Source organism: Bufo gargarizans, chromosome 1 (assembly GCF_014858855.1).
Source record: "Bufo gargarizans isolate SCDJY-AF-19 chromosome 1, ASM1485885v1, whole genome shotgun sequence".
In the NCBI taxonomy this organism is placed as follows: domain Eukaryota; kingdom Metazoa; phylum Chordata; class Amphibia; order Anura; family Bufonidae; genus Bufo; species Bufo gargarizans.
The window spans coordinates 505,009,769-505,034,925 of record NC_058080.1 but is presented as its reverse complement, the minus strand read 5'-3'; the positions used below and the strand labels follow the sequence as shown (position 1 = coordinate 505,034,925).

The 25,157-nt window shown below is 43.0% G+C and overlaps 1 protein-coding gene across 3 annotated transcripts in view; it reads left to right on the top strand.

Moving 5' to 3' along the window:
* LOC122924158 (telomerase protein component 1-like) overlaps nt 1–19,308 on the top strand; it is a 76,601-nt gene extending 57,293 nt beyond the window's left edge. For all 3 annotated transcript variants that reach the window (XM_044275099.1, XM_044275107.1, XM_044275114.1), the window contains exons 37-54: nt 29–128; nt 217–372; nt 4,095–4,304; nt 5,147–5,303; nt 6,016–6,228; nt 6,883–7,037; nt 7,410–7,520; nt 8,930–9,037; nt 9,117–9,255; nt 9,602–9,669; nt 9,788–9,920; nt 10,000–10,136; nt 11,240–11,358; nt 11,443–11,575; nt 14,644–14,746; nt 16,750–16,835; nt 18,840–18,944; nt 19,026–19,308. In XM_044275099.1, coding sequence (XP_044131034.1) covers nt 29–128; nt 217–372; nt 4,095–4,304; nt 5,147–5,303; nt 6,016–6,228; nt 6,883–7,037; nt 7,410–7,520; nt 8,930–9,037; nt 9,117–9,255; nt 9,602–9,669; nt 9,788–9,920; nt 10,000–10,136; nt 11,240–11,358; nt 11,443–11,575; nt 14,644–14,746; nt 16,750–16,835; nt 18,840–18,944; nt 19,026–19,169 — 2,377 coding nt within the window. In that variant the 3' untranslated portion in view covers nt 19,170–19,308. The remainder of the gene's footprint in view (nt 1–28; nt 129–216; nt 373–4,094; nt 4,305–5,146; nt 5,304–6,015; nt 6,229–6,882; nt 7,038–7,409; nt 7,521–8,929; nt 9,038–9,116; nt 9,256–9,601; nt 9,670–9,787; nt 9,921–9,999; nt 10,137–11,239; nt 11,359–11,442; nt 11,576–14,643; nt 14,747–16,749; nt 16,836–18,839; nt 18,945–19,025) is intronic.
* The last annotated feature ends 5,849 nt before the right edge of the window (nt 19,309–25,157 follow it).

The following is a 25,157-nucleotide window of genomic DNA, read 5'->3' as shown; positions in this document are numbered from 1 at the left end:
TTAATAAATCCTCTTTTCCGATGCTCAGAATAAACAGAATTGAAGCCCACAGACGACAGGTCACAGGTTGTTGTGTTAGTGCAGATCACAGGCAGATGCTCACCTGCTCTCTGGACTCTGATGTCAAGGTGACTCCTCATTTTCAATATATTGTTTGTTTTCTTACTTTTACATCCATAGTCCCTTTCCATTTATTCAGAACTCCTTTGTTTCTAGATATGGGACACCAGCCGTTGCACCCTCACAAGCTCCAGCTCATTCCCCAGCCCTCTCAACTGTGCAGCTCTTCACCCTAATCGTCATATGGCTTCTGTGGGATCTTGGGATGGCAAAGTATTTGTTGTTCAACTGGACAATTGGAATCAAAGTGCCGTAAGTTGTGTTTTCCCATTGCAATTCATTGTCTATTCATATGGATGAAGCCAGGGCCGGTGTTCGGCGCCCTAGGCGGAGAAGGCAAATTGCAACCGCCCCCCTCCCTCCCTATTCAATTTAAAGTGACATTATAACCTAATAAAGCGATTTAAAACACATTTAAAAGAAGCCGTCAGGGGCAGATTCAGTGACCTACAGATGACGTCTCTACGGATATCAGTTGTTCACTTTCCCTTTTTTCTCCATTTAGTCCAGACCATCATGTGCAGATGTCTTTGGTCAGTTGTGTGCAGCCACATTAGACACCAGTATCACTATATGGCATATGAGGCACTGTTACAGATTCTGCAAATTAGTCCCCAAATTTATACAGGCCACTGTCATCCTGCTACTACTCCCAATATTGTGCCTGTTGTGTTCCCCCATGCCCATAAACACTATAATGTCAGAAATAACAGTGCCATACATGTAGTCCCCATAAAAATATTGCTCCCAGACTGCTCTCATTAGTAATAGTGCCATCCATAGTGCTAATACTCCCCAAGTATGTAAGAATGCTTACATATTGTGCCCAAAAATAATTCCCCTATAGTAACCCTAGTAGTATTAATGTAACCATAATGCCCCAATATGTATAATGCCCCTCCTGCAGTCAGTCAGTGCCCATTGTAGCTCTAATGCTCCCTTGCAGTTAAAGATGCCATGCAGTGTCTATATCTATCTATATATATATATATATATATATATAAGTTTGGACACACCTTCTCATTCAAAGAGTTTTCTTTATTTTCATGACTATGAAAATTGTAGATTCACACTGAAGGCATCAAAACTATGAATTAACACATGTGGAATTATATACATAACAAAAAAGTGTGAAACAACTGAAAATATGTCATATTCTAGGTTCTTCAAAGTAGCCACCTTTGATTACTGCTTTGCACACTCTTGGCATTCTCTTGATGAGCTTCAAGAGGTAGTCACCTGAAATGGTCTTCTAACAGTCTTGAAGGAGTTCCCAGAGATGCTTAGCACTTGTTGGCCCTTTTGCCTTCACTCTGCGGTCCAGCTCACCCCAAACCATCTCGCTTGAGTTCAGGTCCGGTGACTGTGGAGGCCAGGTCATCTGGCGCAGCACCCCATCACTCTCCTTCATGGTCAAATAGCCCTTACACAGCCTGGAGGTGTGCTTGGGGTCATTGTCCTGTTGAAAAATAAATGATGGTCCAACTAAACGCAAACCGGATGGAATAGCATGCCGCTGCAAGATGCTGTGGTAGCCATGCTGGTTCAGTATGCCTTCAATTTTGAATAAATCCCCAACAGTGTCACCAGCAAAGCACCCCCACACCATCACACCTCCTCCTCCATGCTTCACGGTGGGAACCAGGCATGTAGAGTCCATCCGTTCACCTTTTCTGCGTCGCACAAAGACACGGTGGTTGGAACCAAAGATCTAAAATTTGGACTCATCAGACCAAAGCACAGATTTCCACTTGTCTAATGTCCATTCCTTGTGTTCTTTAGCCCAAACAAGTCTCTTCTGCTTGTTGCCTGTCCTTAGCAGTGGTTTCCTAGCAGATATTCTACCATGAAGGTCTGATTCACACAGTCTCCTCTTAACAGTTGTTCTAGAGATGTGTCTGCTGCTAGAACTCTGTGTGGCACTGACCTGGTCTCTAATCTGAGCTGCTGTTAACCTGCGATTTCTGAGGCTGGTGCCTCAGATGAACTTATCCTACGCAGCAGAGGTGACTCTTGGTCTTCCTTTCCTGGGGCGGTCCGCATGTGAGCCAGTTTCTTTGTAGCGTTTGATGGTTTTTGTGACTGCACTTGGGGACACTTTCAAAGTTTTCCCAGTTTTTCGGACTGACTGACCTTCATTTCTTAAAGTAATGATGGCCACTCATTTTTCTTTACTTAGCTGCTTTTTTCTTGCCATGATACAAATTCTAACAGTCTATTCAGTAGTATCCACCTGACTTCTCCACAACGCAACTGATGGCCCCAACCCCATTTATAAGGCAAGAAATCCCACTTATTAAACCTGACAGGGCACACCTGTGAAGTGAAAACCATTTCAGATGACTACCTCTTGAAGCTCATCAAGAGAATGCCAAGAGTGTGCAAAGCAGTCATCAAAGCAAAAGGTGTCTACTTTGAAGAACCTAGAATATGACATATTTTCAGTTGTTTCACACTTTTTTGTAATGTATATAATTCCACATGTGTTAATTCATAGTTTTGATGCCTTCAGTGTGAATCTACAATTTTCATAGTCATGAAAATAAAGAAAACTCTTTGAATGAGAAGGTGTGTCCAAACTTTTGGTCTGTACTGTATATATAAATAATATACATAAAATATATATTGCTCCCGCCATAATTACAGTATATAATGCTCCTCCGCCCCCCTCTCTGTAGTGCCAGTATATATGGCAAATCACTAAAATAAAGTAGCCTAAATGGGAGGAAATGCTCAAAACCCCCAAACACTGTAGCGTGTTTATAACCAAGAGAGCAATTCCTCCACATATAATCCGTTGCTAACGGCAATCCCCAGCAAAAAATGCATACAATGGAGGATGTCGGCAGCGGACCACATGTACCACAAGGCATCCTACACAAGATGGAGTAGTGTGTGGATGAAAATATACAAATACATAAATCACTGCAAAAGGTGCACCACAATAGTATGCAACTGACAATACTGGCTAATCCCTCAGACTGATGTTAAAAACTGGGACTTTAGCCAATATATTCCAGTCAGGAACACAACGGAGCCCTTTTGCGCCACTGTCAAGGTATCTCAGTGTGGCATGCATCCTACCACTAGACTACCTATGGTGTGTGAACACGGTATCATTGTGGTGCACCTTTTGCAGTGATTCCAGTATATATGGCCACTGTAGTACCATTATATAATGCTCCAACTTCCCTCATAGTGCCAGTATATATATATGCCCCCTGATGGGGCCAGTGTGTGTGTGTGTATGTGTATGTATGTATATATATATATATATATATATATATATATATATATATAATGTAACCCTGTAGTACCAGTACATAATGCTCCTCCATCCCCCCCTGTAGTGCCAGTATATAATGCTCCGTCCTTGGGGCAAGTATATAATGCTGGCCCCATTAGTGCCCGTATATAATGCTCCTTCCCCTTAGTGTCAGTATATAATGCTGCTCCCCCTCACTGCCAGTATACAATGCTCCCTCCACTTAGTGCCAGTATACAGTGCTGCCCCCCAGTTCCAGTATATAGTTCCCATCCTTAGTACCAGTATATAATGCTCTTCCCCTTATTGCCAGTATTTAATGTCCCCCCCCCTCTTCGTTTCAGTATATAATGCTCCCCTACCCCAGTGCCAGTATTTAATGCTCTTACCCCTTTGAGCCAGTAGATAATGCTCACCCACCACACTGCCAGTATATACGGTAATGCCCCCCACCCCAGTATTTAATGCTCCTCCCCTTAGTGCCAGTACATAGTGCCACTGCTTAGTTTAAAAAAAACTCACTCCCATTCCCCACCACTCTCTGATCTGCAGGCCACAGACCTTTTCCAATCTGTGGCCTGTGTTGCCGCGTACGCGGGCAGGGGGCCTATATGACATCACCGCTCCTGCTCCCGCTTGAAGCCTATCGTCTCGCCCCTGGATAAAGGTTCTAGTAAAGTTTCACAACACATATTATTCTTTCTTGCAGGTCCTGTGTGGTTCTTCATCAGTGAAAACAGTGTCATTCTCCTTAGATGGCAGTGTTGTGGTCTCAGGGAGTCTTGATGGCTGGGTGTCCCTGTGGTCTTGGGAAGCACAAGTTCTCCTGTCTCGTTTCAGAGCTCATAGTGGTTATACGCTGACTTCTAACTTTCTGCAGCATGGGGAATATCTCTTGACTGGTGGAGAAGATGGCAAGGTAATAACCACATTGAGTGTAATAGTGTCTTTAAAGGGGCTGTCTCATAACAGACAAACCATCTCAGATAGCAGCTTTTGGCACCCTCCACAAACTAGTAATCTTGCTTGGGGAATCTGCAAGCAGCCAGACATTTCCCCTGCAGGGAAATCTAGAATTAAATGTCGGCCATTCAGATAAATGATTGCCGGTGTACTACATGGATAGGCTTAAAGAGGCCCTTTCATGGGTCCAGACATTGTGAAATAACTAGCAGGTATGTAAATACCTGCAGGGATGTATTATCGCTTACTAGTTTGTCTGGGCGGCGCTCCGTTCGCCCTCTGTGCCCCCTGTTCACTTTTCCCGCCTGGTATGCTAATGAATAGCATCGGTACAGGGAGGAAGAGACTTCCCTGTTTCTCAATGGGTGTTTTTCTCCCTGGCTGTAGCGTGGTCCAATCACAGCGGAGAAGGTGAGCGGTTTTTTGTACCTGGCTGTGACGCTCACCGATGTTATTGGACAGCACTACAGCCAGGGAGGAGGAGACGCCCATTGAGAAACAGGGCAGTCTCCTCCTCCCTCTACCGATGCTATTCATTAGCATACCAGGCGGGAAAAGTGAATGGGGGGCACAGCGGGCGAACGGAGTGACGCCCAGGAAAAATAGTAAGCGATATGACATCCCTGCACTATGCCCTACATAACCTGCTAGTTATATTATAATGTCTAGACCCATGAAAGGTCCTCTTTAAGTCTGTCAGAGCAGGAGCCACTCTTTATTCTGGCCCTAACAAATTACATGTTTGATGAGACAACTTGTTTGTATCTGTGCCGGGATCAAATCTTCTTCTCCTTACAGGTGCAAGTATCATCTGGAGGACTGGGGAGGCTACATGCTCATGGCTGTGTAAAGACTGCCTTATCTCCTGCACTTTCTGTAGCCATCTCTCCTAACAGGCAGATGTTTGCTGTTGGCTATCATTCGGATTCTGTTTATATCTACAAAGTTGATAACGGTAAGGACAGCCATACCATGTCCAGTAGTATTTGTCAGCTGAACAATCATTCGGCTGACAACTATCTCTCCTGACCCCCCCCCCCACTCCAACATACACATTTGGTTTGGCCAAACTTGTATGTGTATTCAATGGAGAGAGAGGAGAAAGCCAATGCCAGACACCTCTGGTGGTGGCTAATCTCCGACCTGGCGGAACAAAAGGATTGGTCAAAAAAAATTCAGTTCGCCCAGGGGCGGATTGGCCATAGACCTTACTGGGAAATCTCCTGGTGGGCTGATGCCCAGGGAGCTGCCTGACCCCTCCTCATGCCCGGCTGTTGGAGTTTTTGGGGATGTAGTTTGTGATGGACTATGGTATTTGGCTCTGTTGGGGTGGTATAATGTGCCACAATATGATATTGCTGCCTTCCATCAGTTTGGACCCGACTACAGAACACCCCTGAGTTTGCCCAATCCTTCTCTCCCCTGACATGATCTGTTGGTTAGACTCTGATCTCCTCATGCACATTAGATTGTGGGCTGCACCATCTGTTATATGTGTGGATGGAGGCCACATATTATTATTGCTCCTTTCTATGTCTTGCACAATATTCTGTACGTGTATGGGGGGGGGGGGGGGGGGGCGGTCTTAAGAGTCTGGTAAGGGTTTCATGGCTTGTATAAAATGTTCGGCATGATCACTCACTTAAGGTATTTTGTTTTCTTTCCAGGGGAGCTTGTGTCGCAGTGTCCATTTGAGAATGTAGCAGTGGACAGTCTTGTATGGCTCTCTGATAACACGCTGGTTACTGGCAGCTCGGATAGTTTAATTCGTGTCTGGGATGTATCACCAGAACAGTCATCTTGTCGGCTCACTCTGTGTGGGCATCAACGATCTGTTCAGGCCTTGGCATTATCCTGCCAGTTTCTAGCTTCCGCTTCTGGTGAGAATGTGTCATATCTGTTTAACACATTACTATGATATATATTGTTTTTGCTATGTAGTTGAACCTTCCTGTAATTAATATCCATACATATCCATCAAAAAGATCCATGTATTGGCATCCTGAAAAAACAAAATGTGAAGTAATTATACTGTATGATAGAGGCTATTACACTTGGCATATTTCACTTGCTCCACAGTCATGCCTTCTTCACACATGGATAGAATGGATGTGTTATCACTGGTGTCAATCATAAAGTTGACTTTGAATACTGATTAGTGAAAGAAAAATATCAGTTTATATGCATTTTATTTATTTATCTTATGCACTTATATAGCGCTACTATATTCCGCAGCGCTTTACAGACATTAGCATCCAACTGTCCCCAGTGGGGCTCGCAATCTACATTCCCCATCTTTGGAGTGTGGGAGGAAACCGGAGAACCCGGAGGAAACCCACACAAACACGGGGAGAACATACAAACTCCATGCAGATCATGTTGTCCTTGGTCAGATTTCAACCCAGGACCCCAGTGCTGCAAGGCACCAGTGCTAACCACTGAGCCACCGTGCTGACATATTTGTCATAGTTAATTCAGTATAGAATGAATGAATTGCCTCCTTAGATATTAATGACTTTCTTTCTTTATTCCAGAGGATGTTTCCATCTGCCTGTGGTCAGTGGACAATCTCCTAATGGCTAATCCATCAGTTTCTCCTGTCTCAGTTCTTCGGAGTCACACTGCAGCAGTTACATGCTGTGCTTTTAGCCCGGATGGGAACCTTCTGGCTACTGGTGGGAAAGACCGGGTAAGCATACAAATGCAAGTGGTAGATGTGCTTTGTGGAAGGTGTAAGAAGTGTGAAGAGGGTTGGAGCTTGTGTATTAAACATTACAATCATAAACAGCTATATGTTTCTATTTGTCCTGAGGGTCACGTCCTAGTAATGGCCATCGCGGATGTGACTCTCAGGACAAATAGAAGGATATAGCGGTTTATGATTGTATTGTTTTATACACAAGCTCCAAACTTCTTGTTTATATCTATGTATATTGGGTGGCATCATCTAATTAAAGTCTGTATAGTAGTGTAACAGTGACAGGATATAAATATCTGAAGATATACTCTGCAACATACAACACTGGGAAATGTGCAGTAATTGACTTTTACTTTAACACAGTCTCTGCTCTGTTGGGACGTCTCGGTGAAACCTCCTGTTCTTGCGCACACCCTGCTGTCATGTCACAAGGACTGGATAACTTGCTGTTCATGGACGGACGACAGCATGTTGGTAAGAGTGGAATATTTTAGTACTATGCGATTTAAAGCGGAACGGTCAGCTCTTCTGACATGTCTGTTTTAGTAGATAATCCTGTTATTTCTCCTAGAAATTTGTGAATAAATTGAGAACTAGTTATCAGTTGGGGAGGTGCCTCTACACTGACAAAGTGCAGCCAGCGCTGATAGTGTTAGACTGTGTAGGAACACTGAATATATATGGAAGTATGGGGGGCACTCAATATCGGGACCACAATATACATACATATTTAATAAAACCCTTTAATGAAAAACCACTATACCTATAAAAATATATAAATATATATATATAAAAACGTATAAAAAATATAAAAATTTATAGAAAAATTGGCAGCACCAACTATATGTAAAAAGGATGGGTGCTATATCCCAGGGTATAGGCTAATTACCCAAGAAAATAATAAAGGAAATTGGACAGCACTCCAAAAGCTATAAAAATCTTAAAAGTTTATTTACCCATGTGGAACAGTTCAGTAGCGACACCTTTAGTCGCTACTGAACTATTTTACATGGGTAAATAAACTTTTCATATTTTTATAGCTTTTGGAGTGCTGTCCAATTTCCTTTATAATATATAATCTGATATAATATCAGAAAAAAACACTGGCAGCACCACCCAAGGGAAATATCAAGGAAAAAAACGGGTGCAAAGTCCAAGTATGGTAACAGGTGCTTACCCACTTATGCAAAGCAAAAATCGGACTGCACTCCAAAGCGTATCTTCAGTAAAATAGTATGTATTTATTCACCCATCTGGTGGCAAAGAGCGATGTTTCGGCTGGCTTGAGAAAGGCTCATGTTTGAGCCGAAACGTCGCTCTTTGCCACCAGATGGGTGAACAGTAAAATAGTATGTATTTATTCACCCATCTGGTGGCAAAGAGCGATGTTTCATCTGGCTTGAGAAAGGCTCATGTTTGAGCCGAAACGTCGCTCTTTGCCACCAGATGGGTGAATAAATACATACTATTTTACTGAAGATACGCTTTGGAGTGCAGTCCGATTTTTGCTTTATATATATATAATTTATTTTTTGGGAGATGAAAAACTAAAACACAGCCAAATCACAGGCCGGTAGCAGTTGCCCAGGACCTGCATTGTGGTCTGCGATGTTAAAGCTGCATGTGACGGAGTTCTTGTAACTGTCTTTTGTCACTTTGCAACCACATTGACAGTCATTAGATCTTTATGTCATACAACACTTTTTGCTGTGTAGCCCCATAAACTTCCAGGAGGAATATATGAGGAATGGCACAGGGCAGAGTTCCTCCAGCATTGCCATTTCATTACTAAAGCCGTGTTAAGAGAACTGATACGTCTTGCTTAAATGTATTTATGTATTATTAAATGTATAGATCTTGAATTTTGTAACCTCTTCTAACAGGTCTCGTCTTCAGGAGATGGATCTGTGTGCCTGTGGGATATTCAGAATGAGAAGCAGCTCCTGACATTTGCTGGACATCTAAGTGCAGTCAGCAGTGCTCTGTGCATGGTGTGTATGGCTTTCTCTTTCCGTATTCACTAATCTGCTATAGCACGTTTGACTTTTATCTGTTGTCTTCTCTAATAAGGGGGAACGTGTTATCACCAGTGGCCGAGATGGTTTCCTAAAAGTCTGGAGTCTTACTGGCACTGAGATCGCTAGTATTCCTACTCACCACAGTCAGATAAATCAGAGCACCGCATACTGGGAGCCAGAACATAGTCGAGGTACAGTTTTGCAAATTATATAAAGATGGCAGGGGAATAATAAAGTAGGTGCCATGTTTTTTGCTTCTTTTATGTTAGAGCTATTGTACTTGGTGCCTCAGGGTTGTGGCCACAACTTCTAGTATTGCCTATTGTAAAAAAAATATAAGTCCTATTTTATTAATATTGCAAAAGGGCATTTCCAGAAATATACAAAGTGCACAACCAGTTTTATTTGTATTATTAACATTTCAGGAGAAATCCAGAAATGTTGAAGTCCCAGTTAATAAATGGCTTCTGGGATTCTTTGACAAATGCTGAAAACGTGTTCAATTGCATATGATAGTATGCACATTTCTCATTTCAGATGATACAAATTTAGTGGTTTACACGGCTGGTTCCGATGCCATGGTATTAAAGTGGAGTCCCCTGCAGGTGAGACAGATGTATACAGTGCTTCCTAGACAGCCGTTTACCAATGTCTCGAGAGACTTAGGATACTTATCAACATATACTACAGTAGGGATGACGCTCTCTGTCATATGTCTTCTAGATGGAGCAGATACAAACTCTTAATGGTCATGGAGCAGCTGTAGTATCGTCAGTGGCAGACCCTCAGCTTCAGGTGACTGTGACAGCAGGCCAAGATGGCTCTATACGGCTATGGGGAGCCCCATGCAGGGATGGTAAGAAACAGTGGTGTGGGCACCATAAAGATCTAAGGAAGCAATTGTGTGATCACTTTTCTGATTAATATTTTCACAGACTCTCTGTTGGCAACTAGTCACAAGGGAATAATTACTGCTGTGGCATGGTCCCCTGATGGTGAACTGGTTGTGTCAGGTGGAGAGTGCGGAGACCTAATTGTGTGGCGCCAGCACAAAGCTCTGCTGACACTGCAAGTAAGTACAAGATCTTTAAGGGTTATTCCCATTTAATTTTAAATTCCAAATGGGCGGCACCTTTACACGGGCTGATTATTGGGAATGAGCATTCATTCATTATAATAGTCCCGTGTTAATGCCTAATGCATGACACATGGATTCTCATGTTCCTCAGGCTCTGCAATAGGCATTACACAGTGTTTGCATTTCCCTAGAGTGTTCCTTCAAAGGGGTTGTCCCATACACTGGGGGCATATCACTAGACTATGCCCCCAATGTCTGATAGGTGTGGGTCCTGCACCTATACTTAGAAAGGAGCGCACAAAGTCCTGGAGGGTGCACCGCGCATGCGCGGCTGTCCTCCTATTATTTCTATGGGACTACCAAAAAATAGACGAGCTCTGACTTGGCTATTTCCATCAGCCCCGTAGAAGTGAATGGAGCGGTGGCTGCGCTTGCGCAGTGCGCATCCCATTAATGTCAATGGGACTTCTGAAAATAGCCGAGCGCGCTGCTCGGCTATTTTCAACACTTCCATATAAAGGAATCGATGGTTGGCGCGCATGCATGGTGTGCCCTTTCGGCACTTTGCGTGCTCATCAGTGCCGGTGACGTCACCGGGGTTCCTGGCAACCCCATGGAGAGCCCCAGTACGTCACCGAATCGCCAAAAAATGCCTTTGCCCTGCACAATTTAGCGCAGGGCAAAGCAGAGCATCGGAGCATGAACTGCTCCGATGCTCATGTCAGGGAGGCTGCCGGGGTGAAAATGGAGGGAAGTCCAGGTTCAGCTCTGAACCCGGACAACCCCTTTAAGGTGCATTTACATGGGAATATTATCGGGAATGAGTATTCGTGTAAAGGTGCGGCACATTAAATCATTGTTTCCGGGCAGCAGATCGTGCTGTGAATTTGAGGATGAATGATTGCAGTTTTCATCACTCATCCCCATATAGTGGAGGTGATTTCTGCAAGTAAATGCAGCTCTTACCTCCACTGATGATTAGTTATCGTAAAGATACTGTAAATTTAAATGTGTCTTAATTTCTTTTGCCTAGTTTCCTTTTTATGTAAATTACATGAGTTATTTTGACCTGGTTGATCCCTATGTGTCTATTGCAGTGTGGCGAGCTCTGCATTTCTTCAATTATTTTTACAACCAAGCGTTCTTTCTGCTGTGTGTCCAGTGATCTTACAGTTTCCCGCTGGCTTTTGTTTCCTTGTAAAGAAGGTGCCTTAAGGTGAGTTAAGGTTTGTAATAAGGTATGATATGGAGAATCTCATATGTTATGTTTTACCCAAGAACGCTTGTTTTGTTGTTGCAGAGGGAAGAAGGCTTACAGTGTTGCGATCGAGTCCCTGGTATTGTCTGCTGTTCTCACCACCTCGCAGAAGGTGCAGCTGCACATGTTGTCTGGAAAAGACTTTCTCTTGGATCCCAAGACTGGATCTCTTCAGGTATCATAGTTGTATGGCCACTTTCACACGGGTGTATGCCACTCAGCTTTCTGCTTCAGTAATTGAAACATTTGCATGTCTTATGTATTTTGGATCTACTCTTATTTTGGGCTTACAAACAGTGATGCAAAATACTGACCCGAACACTGTCATGGGAAAAAAATTGCTTAATTTTATACTTAAAAGGGGACCAACCCCTTTGCATATGCCCTATTAGCCTCTTTGAGCAACTGTTGCTTTGGCAGACCCGGTCTATCTATATGGTGTTACATTATTGGACGGCTGGCATACACTACTCCACTTGCTTTGCAAACCAATTAGATACTATGTATCGACTGAACAAAGATCTTTCAGTCTGGAGCCATGTTTAGCTCTTCTATTCTGTTACACAGAAGTAAGAAATATTATATGGGTACATATGTTTAATATTTCTACAGAAGGGTCAGAAAGCCTACATCTTGTGTATGGTGGCAAATTGTGATCTAGAGTATTTTTTAAAAAGATACTTAGAAAAAGCTTTATATAGAGAAGACTGAATAGCCCTTCTGATAATATCCATGCAACATAGGACATGTGAACAACCTAACCACTTCCCTACCGCCATACAACCGTATATGTAGCAGGCAGCTGAGGCTAATGTCTGCAGTCTGTGGTAGAAAAAAACCCAGAAGCAAATGTTTCCCAGGCAGGAATGCCTTCCCCTCACTGTGGTTGGGCAATGCGTTCCTTAGTAGTGATAGGCCAGAGCCTGTACAAGGCTTTTAGGCCTATTACTGGTATATTCCAATGCAGGCCTGCAGTTCGCAACACTGCATTGGAATATGCAGAATTTTGTATTAAGAAATTGATAAAATTCTATTACTAAATTTGAAATATTTGCATAAAAAAATTAAAAAAATCGCCTCCCTTTCCTCAAAATTTAAATAAAGAAAATAAACATAATGGGCATCACCATGTCCAAAAATGCATTACTATTAAAATATAAATATATATGTATACATTATATAAATATTTATCCCATACGGAGTTTTTTTTGTTGCTTCACCTCCCCCAAAAATATAATAAAAAGTGATCAAAAAGTCATATATACCCCAGAATGGTATAGCCTCGCAAAAAATTAGCCCCCACACAACTCCGTAAATGTAACTATAAGGCCCCTTTCACACAGGCGAGTTTTCCGCGCGGGTGCAATGCGTGAGTTGAACGCATTGCACCCGCACTGAATCAGGACCCATTCATTTCTATGGGGCTGTTCACATGAGCGGTGATTTTCACGCATCACTTGTGCGTTACGTGAAAATCGCAGCAAGCTCTATTTTGTGTGTTTTTCACAACGCTGGCCCCATAGAAGTAAATGGGGCTGCGTGAAAATCGCAAGCATCCGCAAGCAAGTGCGGATGCAGTGCGATTTTTCACGCACGGTTGCTAGGAGACGATCGGGATTGAGACCCGATCATTATTATTTTCCTTTATAACATGGTTATAAGGGAAAATAATAAAATTCTGAATACAGAATGCATAGTACAATAGCGCTGGAGGGGTTAAAAAATAAATAATAATTTAATTCACCTTAATCCACTTGATCGCGCAGCCCGGCTTCTCTTCGGTCTTCTTATTTGCTGTGTGCAGGAAAAGGACTTGTGGTCACATCACTCCAGTCATCACATGATCCATCACCATGGTAAAAGATCATGTGACGGACCATGTGATGACCGGAGTGACGTCACCACAGGTCCTTTTCCTGCACACAGCAAATAAGAAGACAGAAGAGAAGCCGGGCTGCACGATCAAGTGGATTAAGGCGAGTTAAATATATATTTATTTTTTTAACCCCTCCAGCGCTATTGTACTATGCATTCTGTATTCAGAATGCTATTATTTTCCCTTATAACCATGTTATAAGGGAAAATAATACAATCTACAGAAGACCGATCCCAAGCCCGAACTTCTGTGAAGAAGTTCGGGTTTGGGTAACAAACATGCCGATTTTTCTCACGCGCATGCAAAACGCATTACAATGTTTTGCACTCGCACGGAAAAATCGTGCATGTTCCCGCAACGCATCCGCACCTTTTCCCGGAACGCCCGTCTGAAAGAGGCCTAAAAGAAGTTATGGGAGTTAAAATATGGAGATGAATAGAAAACTATATAAATGTGGTCTTGTTGTAATTGTACTGACCCAGAGAATAAAGGTAACAGTCAGTTTTACTATATAGTGAATGCTGTAAAAACAAAACGCAAAAAAAGTGGCGGAATTGTGTTTTATTCCAATTCCACTACATTTGGATTTTTTTTCCAGCTTCCCACTGCATCATATGCAATATTAAATGGTGCCATTACAAAGTACAACTTATCCTACAAAAAACAAGCCCTCATGCAGCTCTGCAAACGGAAAAATAAAAAAGTTATGGCACAGAAAGTCAGGGAGTGAAAAATAACGAAAACCGAAAATCGCTTGGCAATGAAGTGGTTAAAGGGAAACTGTCAACATGAAAATAGAGTCCAATTCTGCAGGCAGCTTGTTATAAAGAAGGGGAAGCTGAGACTGATATTTAGCTTTGTGGGAAAACATTCAGTATAATTTGTTTATTCATGTAAATCTTTTTCTATGCTTAGGCGTCCAGTCAGTGTTCCTATTCAGCTACCTTTATAGGCACACAGGGAAGACTGTCAATCAATATATCAGTCTGCTCATCTCCTCCTGCTCTCTAACATACTGCTTGCATATTGCACTGAAATTTTAATGTTACAGTCTTTAAAGAATTACAGACATGTCTGTTTTTAGTAAATTTTTGTATTTCACTTTAAATAACTATTCTGGAGCATCTATTCTTATGACTTTATGTTGTGCCGTTCCTCTGTTATTACTACCAGAAGTTTATGATTGAGTTGCCAACTGGTGGTGTGTCCCTGCACATGACATGACATAACGTAGTGTTATATGAAAAGATGCTCAAAAATTTTAATTACATGGGGAATGCAAGTACTTACTAAAAGAGACATGTAGGAGAGGTGACAGGTCCTCTTTACCAGCACAAACTTACTAAGAATTCTTCCTCCTGGGGCAGAACGTGGATGATGCTAACGCTTCCCTGCCAGATTCTCATGTCCACCCTCCTCAAGAGATGCTACATCCTGGCAGCATGATCACTGCATCCCATCCACATTTTGGTAAGTACAGATGTGTTTTCACATGAATCAATCTTGTTTTACTAATTAAAATAGATACGTAAATTAAATGTGCAGCTTGCTTGTACAGAAATACATGTATTTATAGTTATATCAGTGTTGGGCTCCATTCACACATCCGCAATTCCATTCCGCATTTTGCAGAACGGAATTGCGGACCCATACATTTCTATTTCGGGTCCGCAATTCCGATCCTGAAAAAAATATAACCTGTCCTATTCTTGTCCGCAATAGCGGACAAGAATAGGCATATTCTCTTAGTGCCGGCAATGTGCGGTCTGCACATTGCCGCTGTCCGTGTTTTGCGGATTCGCAAAACACACACGGATGTGTGAATGGACCCTTATTCAAAACATTCCAGAACTCTAAGGGTTACATAACATTTCTAATCAGTATAATGCTATGCAATCCTATCGGTCCTACATAGATCAGGATGGGATCTTTCGCAGACACACGCTGTGAGTTCAATGCATTGAAGTCGCTAGTGTGAAACCAGCCTTACAGTCAATTTGATATTCAGTGTAAGGAGTCTGCATTCAGGAAATTCACTATTAAACCAGACACAAAGCGTTTCCTTACACCAGTCTTATAATCTCCCTGCACTGGTGTGAAATGCTCCTAATTGATTAAGAGGCAGATGCCAGGGGCTGGCGAACACTTTAGCTATAACTTATGCCACTTTCTGGCGAAAATGATAGTAAGTCCAGCAGGCCGTGCAAAGCCCTGCCCCTCCTCTTTAGCCCACCCTTTTTTGCAGCACTTCGGAAAAGTGCAGAGAAGCCTAAAAAGTAGCAAATTATGGTGCACATATGGCATGTGCCATAAATTGCAACTTTTTTAATGCTGTGGCGTAAACACATTGATAGATGTTGCCCAATGCCTTGTAGGGCTAGCTCGGCTGAATGAGATACTGTTCATTTGTGCATGCGTTACAGTACTTTTATCACATATACAAATGAGCAGTAAGGGGAACCGAGGGCAGTGCCTAGCCACTCTGTGCACCTTTCCATGATTTGACAGGGCTAGCTTCATGCATAGTCACCTTGCATGAAGAGAGGGAGGGACTTGCAAAGGTGCACGGACTGGCTTGGACCTTTCATTTGTGCAACTGCATATTTACATGTGGATTTCAAAGGCTTTTTCTCCAGAATGAAGCAATGGATCACTAAGTTACATGTATCATTACATTCAGCTGAACTACAAGGCATTGTGTCTGGTTTAACTGAATTTCCTGGTGCACCCCCTTTCCCTTTTCATTCTTCCCCCAATAACTGCCTGCTAATCAGTGGCCGCAAAGAGCCGCTTTTACAGGCAGCAATCACCTCCACTGTATGGGGACGAGTGATGGCTACTGCAATTGCTCATCCTCATACAGATTCATTGTTTCTGGTCAGTAGATTGCGGTTTACGCAGCATGATATACTGCCCAGAAAAAATTATTTAAGTGCCGCATAAACAATAATTATTATTATTTTTTTAAAGTAATTAAACAAAATAAAGACTATACAAGTTTGGTATTGCCGTAATAGTATTCAGCTGCAGACTAAGGATGCTGTGATGTCAAAACCCCTAAAAAATGTTTTCACGTTTTTCAATACAAGTCGTGGTAAAATAAATGGTCGTGAAAAAATGCATCTTGCCCAGCAAAAAATAAGCCCTTATATGACTATGTGAACAGAAAAATAAAAAAGTTATGGCTATTGAAATGTGGGTAGGAAAAAAATAAAAAATGCAAAAATGAAAATAGGCCTGGTCTTTAAGGGGTTAATGTTTGTTCCCAATAATTGGCCTGGCAATGGCCCTGTGGTAATTCCAGCTTTAGTCATCTCTCCTGACAGGTCTGTTTTAGTAAATATTTGCAATCCCCATGAAATAACTACCGTATGTTGGAGCATCTTTTCTGCTTTATACCATTACTCTTATCTCACCTGGAAATGTGATGATCCATGATGAAATTAGATGTTTTTTCATTCTTTTTCTTATAGGTGTAGGGGATTCTGTTGGGGCCCTGTGGCTTAAAACCTCACAAACTTCCAGTCCTGTTACAGCTGACATGTGGGAGAAGAAACAGGTAAAGTTCATTATCAATATGTCTATTATTTCTTTGATATTGGATGAGCAAACGTTTATTGTCACATCATATAGCATCCTGTATGGAAACAAGCCCTGAAGTGTGTCTAACAGAAAAGCAAGGCCGACTGATGGACATATCATTTAGATTAGCCTTTTCAAGCCAAGTACTCCCTAATGACAAAAGCTCCAACCAAGCACCCCCAAGGAAGCGTTCAGAGCTTTGGTCGGCTGTTATGTCAGATTTGATGGGAAGAAAAGTGCAGCGCTATTCTTCCTGTAAAATTGGTAAACACCACAATGGAACCCAGACATACTCCCTTTACAGGAAGTGTTGCTTGGGGAATGCAGCGATCTCCTCCACAGTATGTTTAGACAGCACGATCTGTTGCCGGCAAACGATGATTTAGGTGATTGCATTAACAATCCTATTACCCATGGACAAGTGTTTTTTCTTGTTTATTGGCTGATTGGAGGCACCTTTACACAGCAGGATATTGCTACCGAGCGTTTATAAGGGCGCTTATTAGCGGTAATCTGCCCGATGTTCAGGTAGTGTTATGGGGCCTTAAGTAATTGAGATCTATCCAGGGGTGGGTGCTGTTGGAGTTAGTCATGTTACTGAGCCAGCTTTGTCTCATGGTTTCTTCTCGTGATGTGCATAAAGCCTATTTATATAGGGCATATCCCCAATCTATAGGATTCGATTGACAAATAATACCTAAGACCTCCTTCAAGCGCACCTCAAAATGAATACAGAGTACATAAATATATAGGGGAGAATTCTATGATATCCCGTGTGCTGCTGCAGGCTGCGCATAATTTATGACATGCCTCATCATCAATTAGGCACAGAGCTGACAATCCATGTAAACTGATATCTATACCAGCCTCCGGCTGGTGTAGATTGTAGTCTTCTGTTATGCCAGAAAAATGACGTTAATGAAGATAACTATACCGGGCCAGCCTTTTTAGGAAAGTGGCAAGGGTGTTGGAGAAACACCAGTTGTGCACAGATGATAATGTTAAAGTCGCAAACACAGTGTGGGTCACTTACGAAGACTGGCTTTTTACATTGATCTTCTACTCCCCTTATGCACTGGTTTTGCTCTGCCTGGCAGAAAAATGTGGACCAGCCCCTGCTGGAGTAGTTTTCGCCAACATTTCCGCTTGGAAAATTTGGAAAATTTGTTAGCGCCAAAGTCTTGGCTCAAGCCCCCGCCACACCCTCAACACTCATGTGTCGAACACAGCATAAAAAAAACCTGTTCGACAAAATATCCTGACACAGGCGTTTAAAAAGTTGCAATGTTTGTAAATGACCCCCAGTGTTCACAACTTTTTAACGCCAGAAAACTGGCGTGGGGGAAGGATAGATTCCCTCTATAGACTCCAGACCACTCTGTATTCATATCCATATTGATGCAACATTTTCCCCCAATAATTGACAAAGCAGGTGGGACATCCATTATATAGATAAAGGTAGTACAGGAAACACATCTTAATTATCGAATTCAGGTCTTTCATGCAGTCTCATAGCCACAGCCCCTAGCCATGCAGTCTGCCTTTACAGACATTTGTGAAAGAATGGCTTGTTCTAAACTCCCTAAATTCCAGTGTGGTACTGTCATGGGAGTGGTATTTTGGCAAATCATTATGTCTTTAGCGTTGTTTTTTGCTTACTACAGTAAGCCTCCATCCAGACGTCCGTAATGTGTTTTGGTGATCCGCAAAACACGGACAGCAGCAATGTGCGTTCCGCATTTTGCTGACCGCACATTGCCGGCACTAAAAGAATAGGACATTATCTAGTTTTTGGGGGAACGGAATTGCGGGACCGCAATTCCGTATCCGGGCAGTACATCGTGCTGCCCCATAGAAATAAATAAGTCCGCAATTCCGTTCCGCAAGATGCGGAACGAAATTGCAGACGTGTGAATGGAGCCTTAGAAGCAGAATCCTGTGGAACAGCCTATTACCAGCTGGCTGTGCTTCTCTATTTCAGATTCACGCAGCTGCTGTCTCTTGCCTCAGTGTGACGGATAATCTTGTTATCACAGCATCCGTTGACCACAGTGTGAAGATTTGGAAACGCAGTCCTTTTACACAGGTGGGTGGGTGGGTGGGTGTTACTGTGAGTAAAATCTTTGCACATTATCGTACTGTGAATAATTTATATGTATACTTCCAGGTGGGCGTTTTCTACTGTGAAGGAGCAGTTACTTGTCTCTCACCCTGTCCTATCCCAGAACGCGATACCGCATCGGTGCTGTGTCAGATAGCCTGCGGTGATCAGTATGGAAAACTGTATATGCTGACCTGTGTTACAGCTTAAGACGAGGAACTAAGTAATGATGTCTCACACATAAATGTATCTCTACATGAAGATGATTACTTACATGAAGTGCTCTCGATATACAATAAATATAATTCAGGAATGCCCACAGATGGACATTCAAAATTTGTGAAAGAAATCTTTTGAATTGAAGCAATGAACCTCAAAAATGTGTTTGGTTAAGTGTACCTAGCCCAGCAGAAGTCAAATTTGGATTGTGGGCAGGATGTGGGTAGAAGTAGGAATTTGTAGCTGCTAGCTCTATATGTTCGTGTGTTCTACATGACTGAGGTGGTAGAAGCCAGAGGATCGCACAGAGACATAGTAACAGCAATAAAAAAAAAAATTGAGAAAGAACATATGTACACACATCTGCAGTCAAATACATTTTACATTGATGTGGAGACAGAACTTGGCAGACATAGATCAGACATTCCACTGTGATACCTCTCGAGCCCATGGGGCATTCAGAACTTTAAAGCATACCTCCGGTTATATTAAAGGGTATCTGTCAGCGGTTTTGTTCCTATGAAACTAGCTGACCTGTTGCATGTGTGCTTGACAGCTGAAGACATCGGTGTTGGTCTCATGTTCAAATGTGGCCGCATTGTCGAGAAAAATGATGTTTTAATATGTGCAAATGAGCCTCTAGGAGCAACCTAGCGATATGCCCCCATTGTCTGAGATGGAAATACTCCTTTAAAGGCATTGTCCATTGCTGTAAATGATATAAAGAAAAAAGGGGTCTCCGCTGCAGAGGAGATACTATGAGCAACTGAATATAATTATGTAGAATGGATTTGGATTAGAAATGAGCGAAATCTTTGAGATTCAGGGTAGTCAAATTTTTCAAAAAGTTAGGTTCGGACACAAATTGATTTTACATGAACTAAAGTTTCCCATATTGCCCTGAAAATTGGTATACAACACCCTCTAGTCTTCTAGAAGTCTTAAACACAATAGCAAATCATGTCAGATTGACAATACATCAGTATGGGTAAATGCATGTTTGACGGTGTTAACAAACAGTGTGTAAAAACACACTGTGCCGTTGCATGTGTTATGCTTTTTCATATTCCAAAGCTTCCAAAAAATTGGCCCTTATTGAGGGCGGATAATGTTTAAACACACACAATGTTAAGGGATAAAAAAACGGTGGCTTTTTGACGGCCAAGGGTACAAAAATGATGACTTAAAGGGGTCAGAATACCTACCCATCTGATACAAGTGCGTCAAGGGGGGGGGGGGCAGGACCGTGGGTATAGCTGCTACTACTAAGCTAGAAAAGGGTTAGCTTCTCCTGCCAGCTATACCCCATCCAGTCTGGATAGAGCTAACCAGTTTGTGCACTAGCAGTAGAAGCAGTAAATTAAACAAAAAGAACTACACAAGGGTCTGAAGCTGATAACCCAACCGGCAATCTGCCAAAGCAAAATACAACTTCAACAGGGGAACTAAAAATTAACACATGGAACACAAAATAGACTTCCACATCCTATAATATATTTTAACTGAAGCAGGTTTTCTGGCCTTCATCATGGTGCGGATTACCCCGTCAGAAAAACCAGGACAGTGGACTCAACATCCACGCCATTAAACGTAGCGACTCTGAACGCCGATGAAAGAAAAGTCCCTGAGAGAAAAGGTCGGTATGCCCTCCAGCTTGATCCTTCGCAGGAGTCTGGGCGGAAGGGGGAGAGGTGAAAAGACATAGAGAAGGTTGAAGCTGTTCCATGGAGCCACTAGGCTGTTTACTGCACATGCCTGTGGGTTGCGCGTCCATGATGCCAAGGTCCACATCTGGGCGACCCTATCAGAGACAGAGCACCTTGAAAACTTCCGGATGGAGTGACTATTCACCTCGGTCCACTGTTTCCTGACTAGGAACGTCTGCTGTCCAATTTTCCACACATGGAATGTGGGCCACTTACAAAGCTGGTACATGCTTCTCTGCCCACTTCAGGATTTTAGCTGACCACAGTCACCACAGAGATGCAGGTCCCTGCTTAATGGATTGAGATACGTAATGGCTGTAGCCTTGTCTGACTAAACTTGAATTGGTAGTCCACGCAGGAGTCCAGTGGAGTAGAGACAGATTGATGGTGTGGATGTTGATCGGTAATTTAGATTCCGACACTGACCACTTATTGTACTGTCTGCTGTGGAGACTTGTGTCAGTGGTGATGAATGTCCGCAAAATAGGGAGGAAGGATTTCTCTAAGCTCACTACTGGAGGCAAGATCCACCATGTGAGAGCTGTGAGGAACCCGGGAGGAAAAACAATGGGATGGTTCAGGGAGGACTGATTCCGGTCCCATATTGCCAAGATTGCATGCTAGATGAGGTGGGTGTGAAACTGGGCTAATGGAATGACCTCGATGGAGGAGACCATCATTCCCAAGAGCTGCATGCATAAACAGATTGATGGTTGTTTAAGTTGGAGAAGGAGCTTGATGTTCTGCTGGAGAGACATCCGTTTTTCCTGGAGAATGATGACTTTAGCCACTGTGGTGTGGAAGTCCATGCTGAGGAAGGTTATTCACCTGCTGTGACCTCTGGAAATTAACCATCCAGCCAAAGCACTTCAAGGTGTCAAAGGTGATGTGCAGGCTGTACCTGTTCTGAGAACAGGATGGGGGGACTAGTGATATACCTCTGGAGCAAAAGAGTTAAAAGAGGAGCTAGAACCTTCATAAATGCACATAGCTGTCACCAAACCAAAGGGTAAAATGTTGAACTAGTAATGACAAGATGACATGCGAAATGGAGGAAACGCTGATGCGTGGGAGCAATTGTGATGTGCAGATACACATCCTTGCTGTCCATGGAAGATAGGAATTCACCCTGTTTACCCTGAAATGTCACATTCGTAAGAAACTATTCAGCATTTTTAGATCCAGAATGGGATGGACAGACCCATCCTTCTTGGGGAGAACAAATTTCCAAAAGGTTTGAATAAAAACCTGGCTGAACAGGGAAGACGACCCCCTAAGGGAGAAGGGAGTACAATGCCTGAAAAAAATGTGGAGGCCAGAATCCAATTCTTTTGGGGGCTTGGATAGGAAGAAATGGTCCAAAGATACGTAAGATAACAATCTTGTAACCGGAGGTTACAATTTCGATCACCCAGGTGTCGACTGTGTGGGACTGCCAGACTTCCTGGAAGAGAAGGGGCTTGTCCTCCACCTGAAAGGCGGAGGTGCCCCTTCATGTGGAAGGTTGCCTATTTGAGGTAGAAAGAGAGGGCTGGTCTGGGTGTGGTAGGCAGATCGGAGGTTGAAAGGTTTCTTCTTCTGGTCCGCTACAGATGTTTTGACGGACGTCCCTCCCGAAGGACAGGAACTTGGGAGGTGATGAAAGGACTGGCGAGTCCTCAAACTCCTGGGAATGTATGGACGTCTGGGCTTGCTCAGGGGGAAGATATGTAATTTTGAAGCCCGTGGCCTTAGAGAATATTTCTTCCAATTAAGGCAGTGCTTCTCAATTATTTTCTGTCATGGCCCCCCCCCCTAGGAAGAAGAAAACATTTTGCGCCCTCTGCATAAGTACACCTCTGCATAACACTGTATCCTTATTAACGTATAAGAGAATAAAAAAAGAAAGAAATATGGATCAATTTACAACAAAAATATTTTTAACCAAAAGGTGTGCTTTTGGTGGGTTTGGAACTAATGGTGGTCTTTGGGTGGCACTATTACTGGGGATCTGTGGATGACGGACACTGTTATGGGGGGGATCTGTGGATGACGGACACTGTTATGGGGGGGATCTGTGGATGCCACTGTTATGGGGTGGGGGGGGTCTGTGGCTGGCACTGTTATACACTACGTGCAGAATTATTAGGCAAATGAGTATTTTGACCACATCATCCTCTTTATGCATGTTGTCTTACTCCAAGCTGTATAGGCTCGAAAGCCTGCTACCAATTAAGCATATTAGGTGATGTGCATCTCTGTAATGAGAAGGGGTGTGGTCTAATGACATCAACACCCTATATCAGGTGTGCATAATTATTAGGCAACTTCCTTTCCTTTGGCAAAATGGGTCAAAAGAAGGACTTGACAGGCTCAGAAAAGTCAAAAATAGTGAGATATCTTGCAGAGGGATGCAGCACTCTTAAAATTGCAAAGCTTCTGAAGCGTGATCATCGAACAATCAAGCGTTTCATTCAAAATAGTCAACAGGGTCGCAAGAAGCGTGTGGAAAAACCAAGGTGCAAAATAACTGCCCATGAACTGAGAAAAGTCAAGCGTGCAGCTGCCAAGATGCCACTTGCCACCAGTTTGGCCATATTTCAGAGCTGCAACCACACTGGAGTGCCCAAAAGCACAAGGTGTGCAATACTCAGAGACATGGCCAAGGTAAGAAAGGCTGAAAGACGACCACCACTGAACAAGACACACAAGCTGAAACGTCAAGACTGGGCCAAGAAATATCTCAAGACTGATTTTTCTAAGGTTTTATGGACTGATGAAATGAGAGTGAGTCTTGATGTGCCAGATGGCTGGATTGGTAAAGGGCAGAGAGCTCCAGTCCGACTCAGACGCCAGCGAGGTGGAGTACTGGTTTGGGCTGGTATCATCAAAGATGAGCTTGTGGGGCCTTTTTGGGTTGAGGATGGAGTCAAGCTCAACTCCCAGTCCTACTGCCAGTTTCTGGAAGACACCTTCTTCAAGCAGTGGTACATGAAGAAGTCTGCAAGGTAAGAAAAACATGATTTTCATGCAGGACAATGCTCCATCACACGCGTCCAAGTACTCCACAGCGTGGCTGGCAAGAAAGGGTATAAAAGAAGAAAATCTAATGACATGGCCTCCTTGTTCACCTGATCTGAACCCCATTGAGAACCTGTGGTCCATCATCAAATGTGAGATTTACAAGGAGGGAAAACAGTACACCTCTCTGAACAGTGTCTGGGAGGCTGTGGTTGCTGCTGCACGCCATGTTGATGGTGAACAGATCAAAACACTGACAGAATCCATGGATGGCAGGCTTTTGAGTGTCCTTGCAAAGAAAGGTGGCTATATTAGTCACTGATTTGTTTTTGTTTTGTCTTTGAATGTCAGAAATGTGTATTTGTGAATGTTGAGATGTTATATTGGTTTCACTGGTAAAAATAAATAATTGAAATGGGTATATATTTGTTTTTTGTTAAGTTGCCTAATAATTATGTACAGTAATAGTCACCTGCACACACAGATATCCCCCTAAAATAGCTAAAACTAAAAACAAACTAAAAACTACTTCCAAAAATATTCAGCTTTGATATTAATGAGTTTTTTGGGTTCATTGAGAACATGGTTGTTGTTCAATAATAAAATTAATCCTCAAAAATACAACTTGCCTAATAATTCTGCACTCCCTGTATATGTGCCATCCACAGACCCCCCCACCCCATAACAGTGCCATCCACAGACCCCCACCCCATAACAGTGGCATCTGTGGATGACGGACACTGTTATGGTGTCACAACCAGACAGCTGAGAAGCTCTGACAGAGGCCTTTCAGAACCTCCTCCTTGAGTTTCTGTGTTGTGGTATTCAGCTCCTCCTCTCGTTAGCCTCTCTCAAGCTGTCATGTGTTGGACTAATTGCTTCCCTTTAAATTCTTCCCCAGAAGGCTTTTCTGGGCGGCTTATACTACTTCCTGGAGTGTGTGTGCACGCTGACTCTGTCCTCCTGTTTGCTTCAAAGCTAAGTGTTGTACCTTTATCTGTTATTTTCTGTTTGCTGGATCCCAGGTGACCCTGACTCCCTCCGTATCTTGTGTAGGGAGCCGGTGGTCGTGTCCCCTCACTATTGTAGGGTGCTCAGGGCTTTATAGTCAAGGTTCGTGGATATGCAAACCTCCACCATTCGGATCTTTGCATAGGCTGAGCAGCCAGGGAAAGTGCCAGGTCTTCTGCAGGGGTCTCCCTTGGTTCCTTAGTTTTTGGATCCAGCGAGTCGTTTATACATGTTGCTTTGCCTTGTTTCCTGTACACCGTCC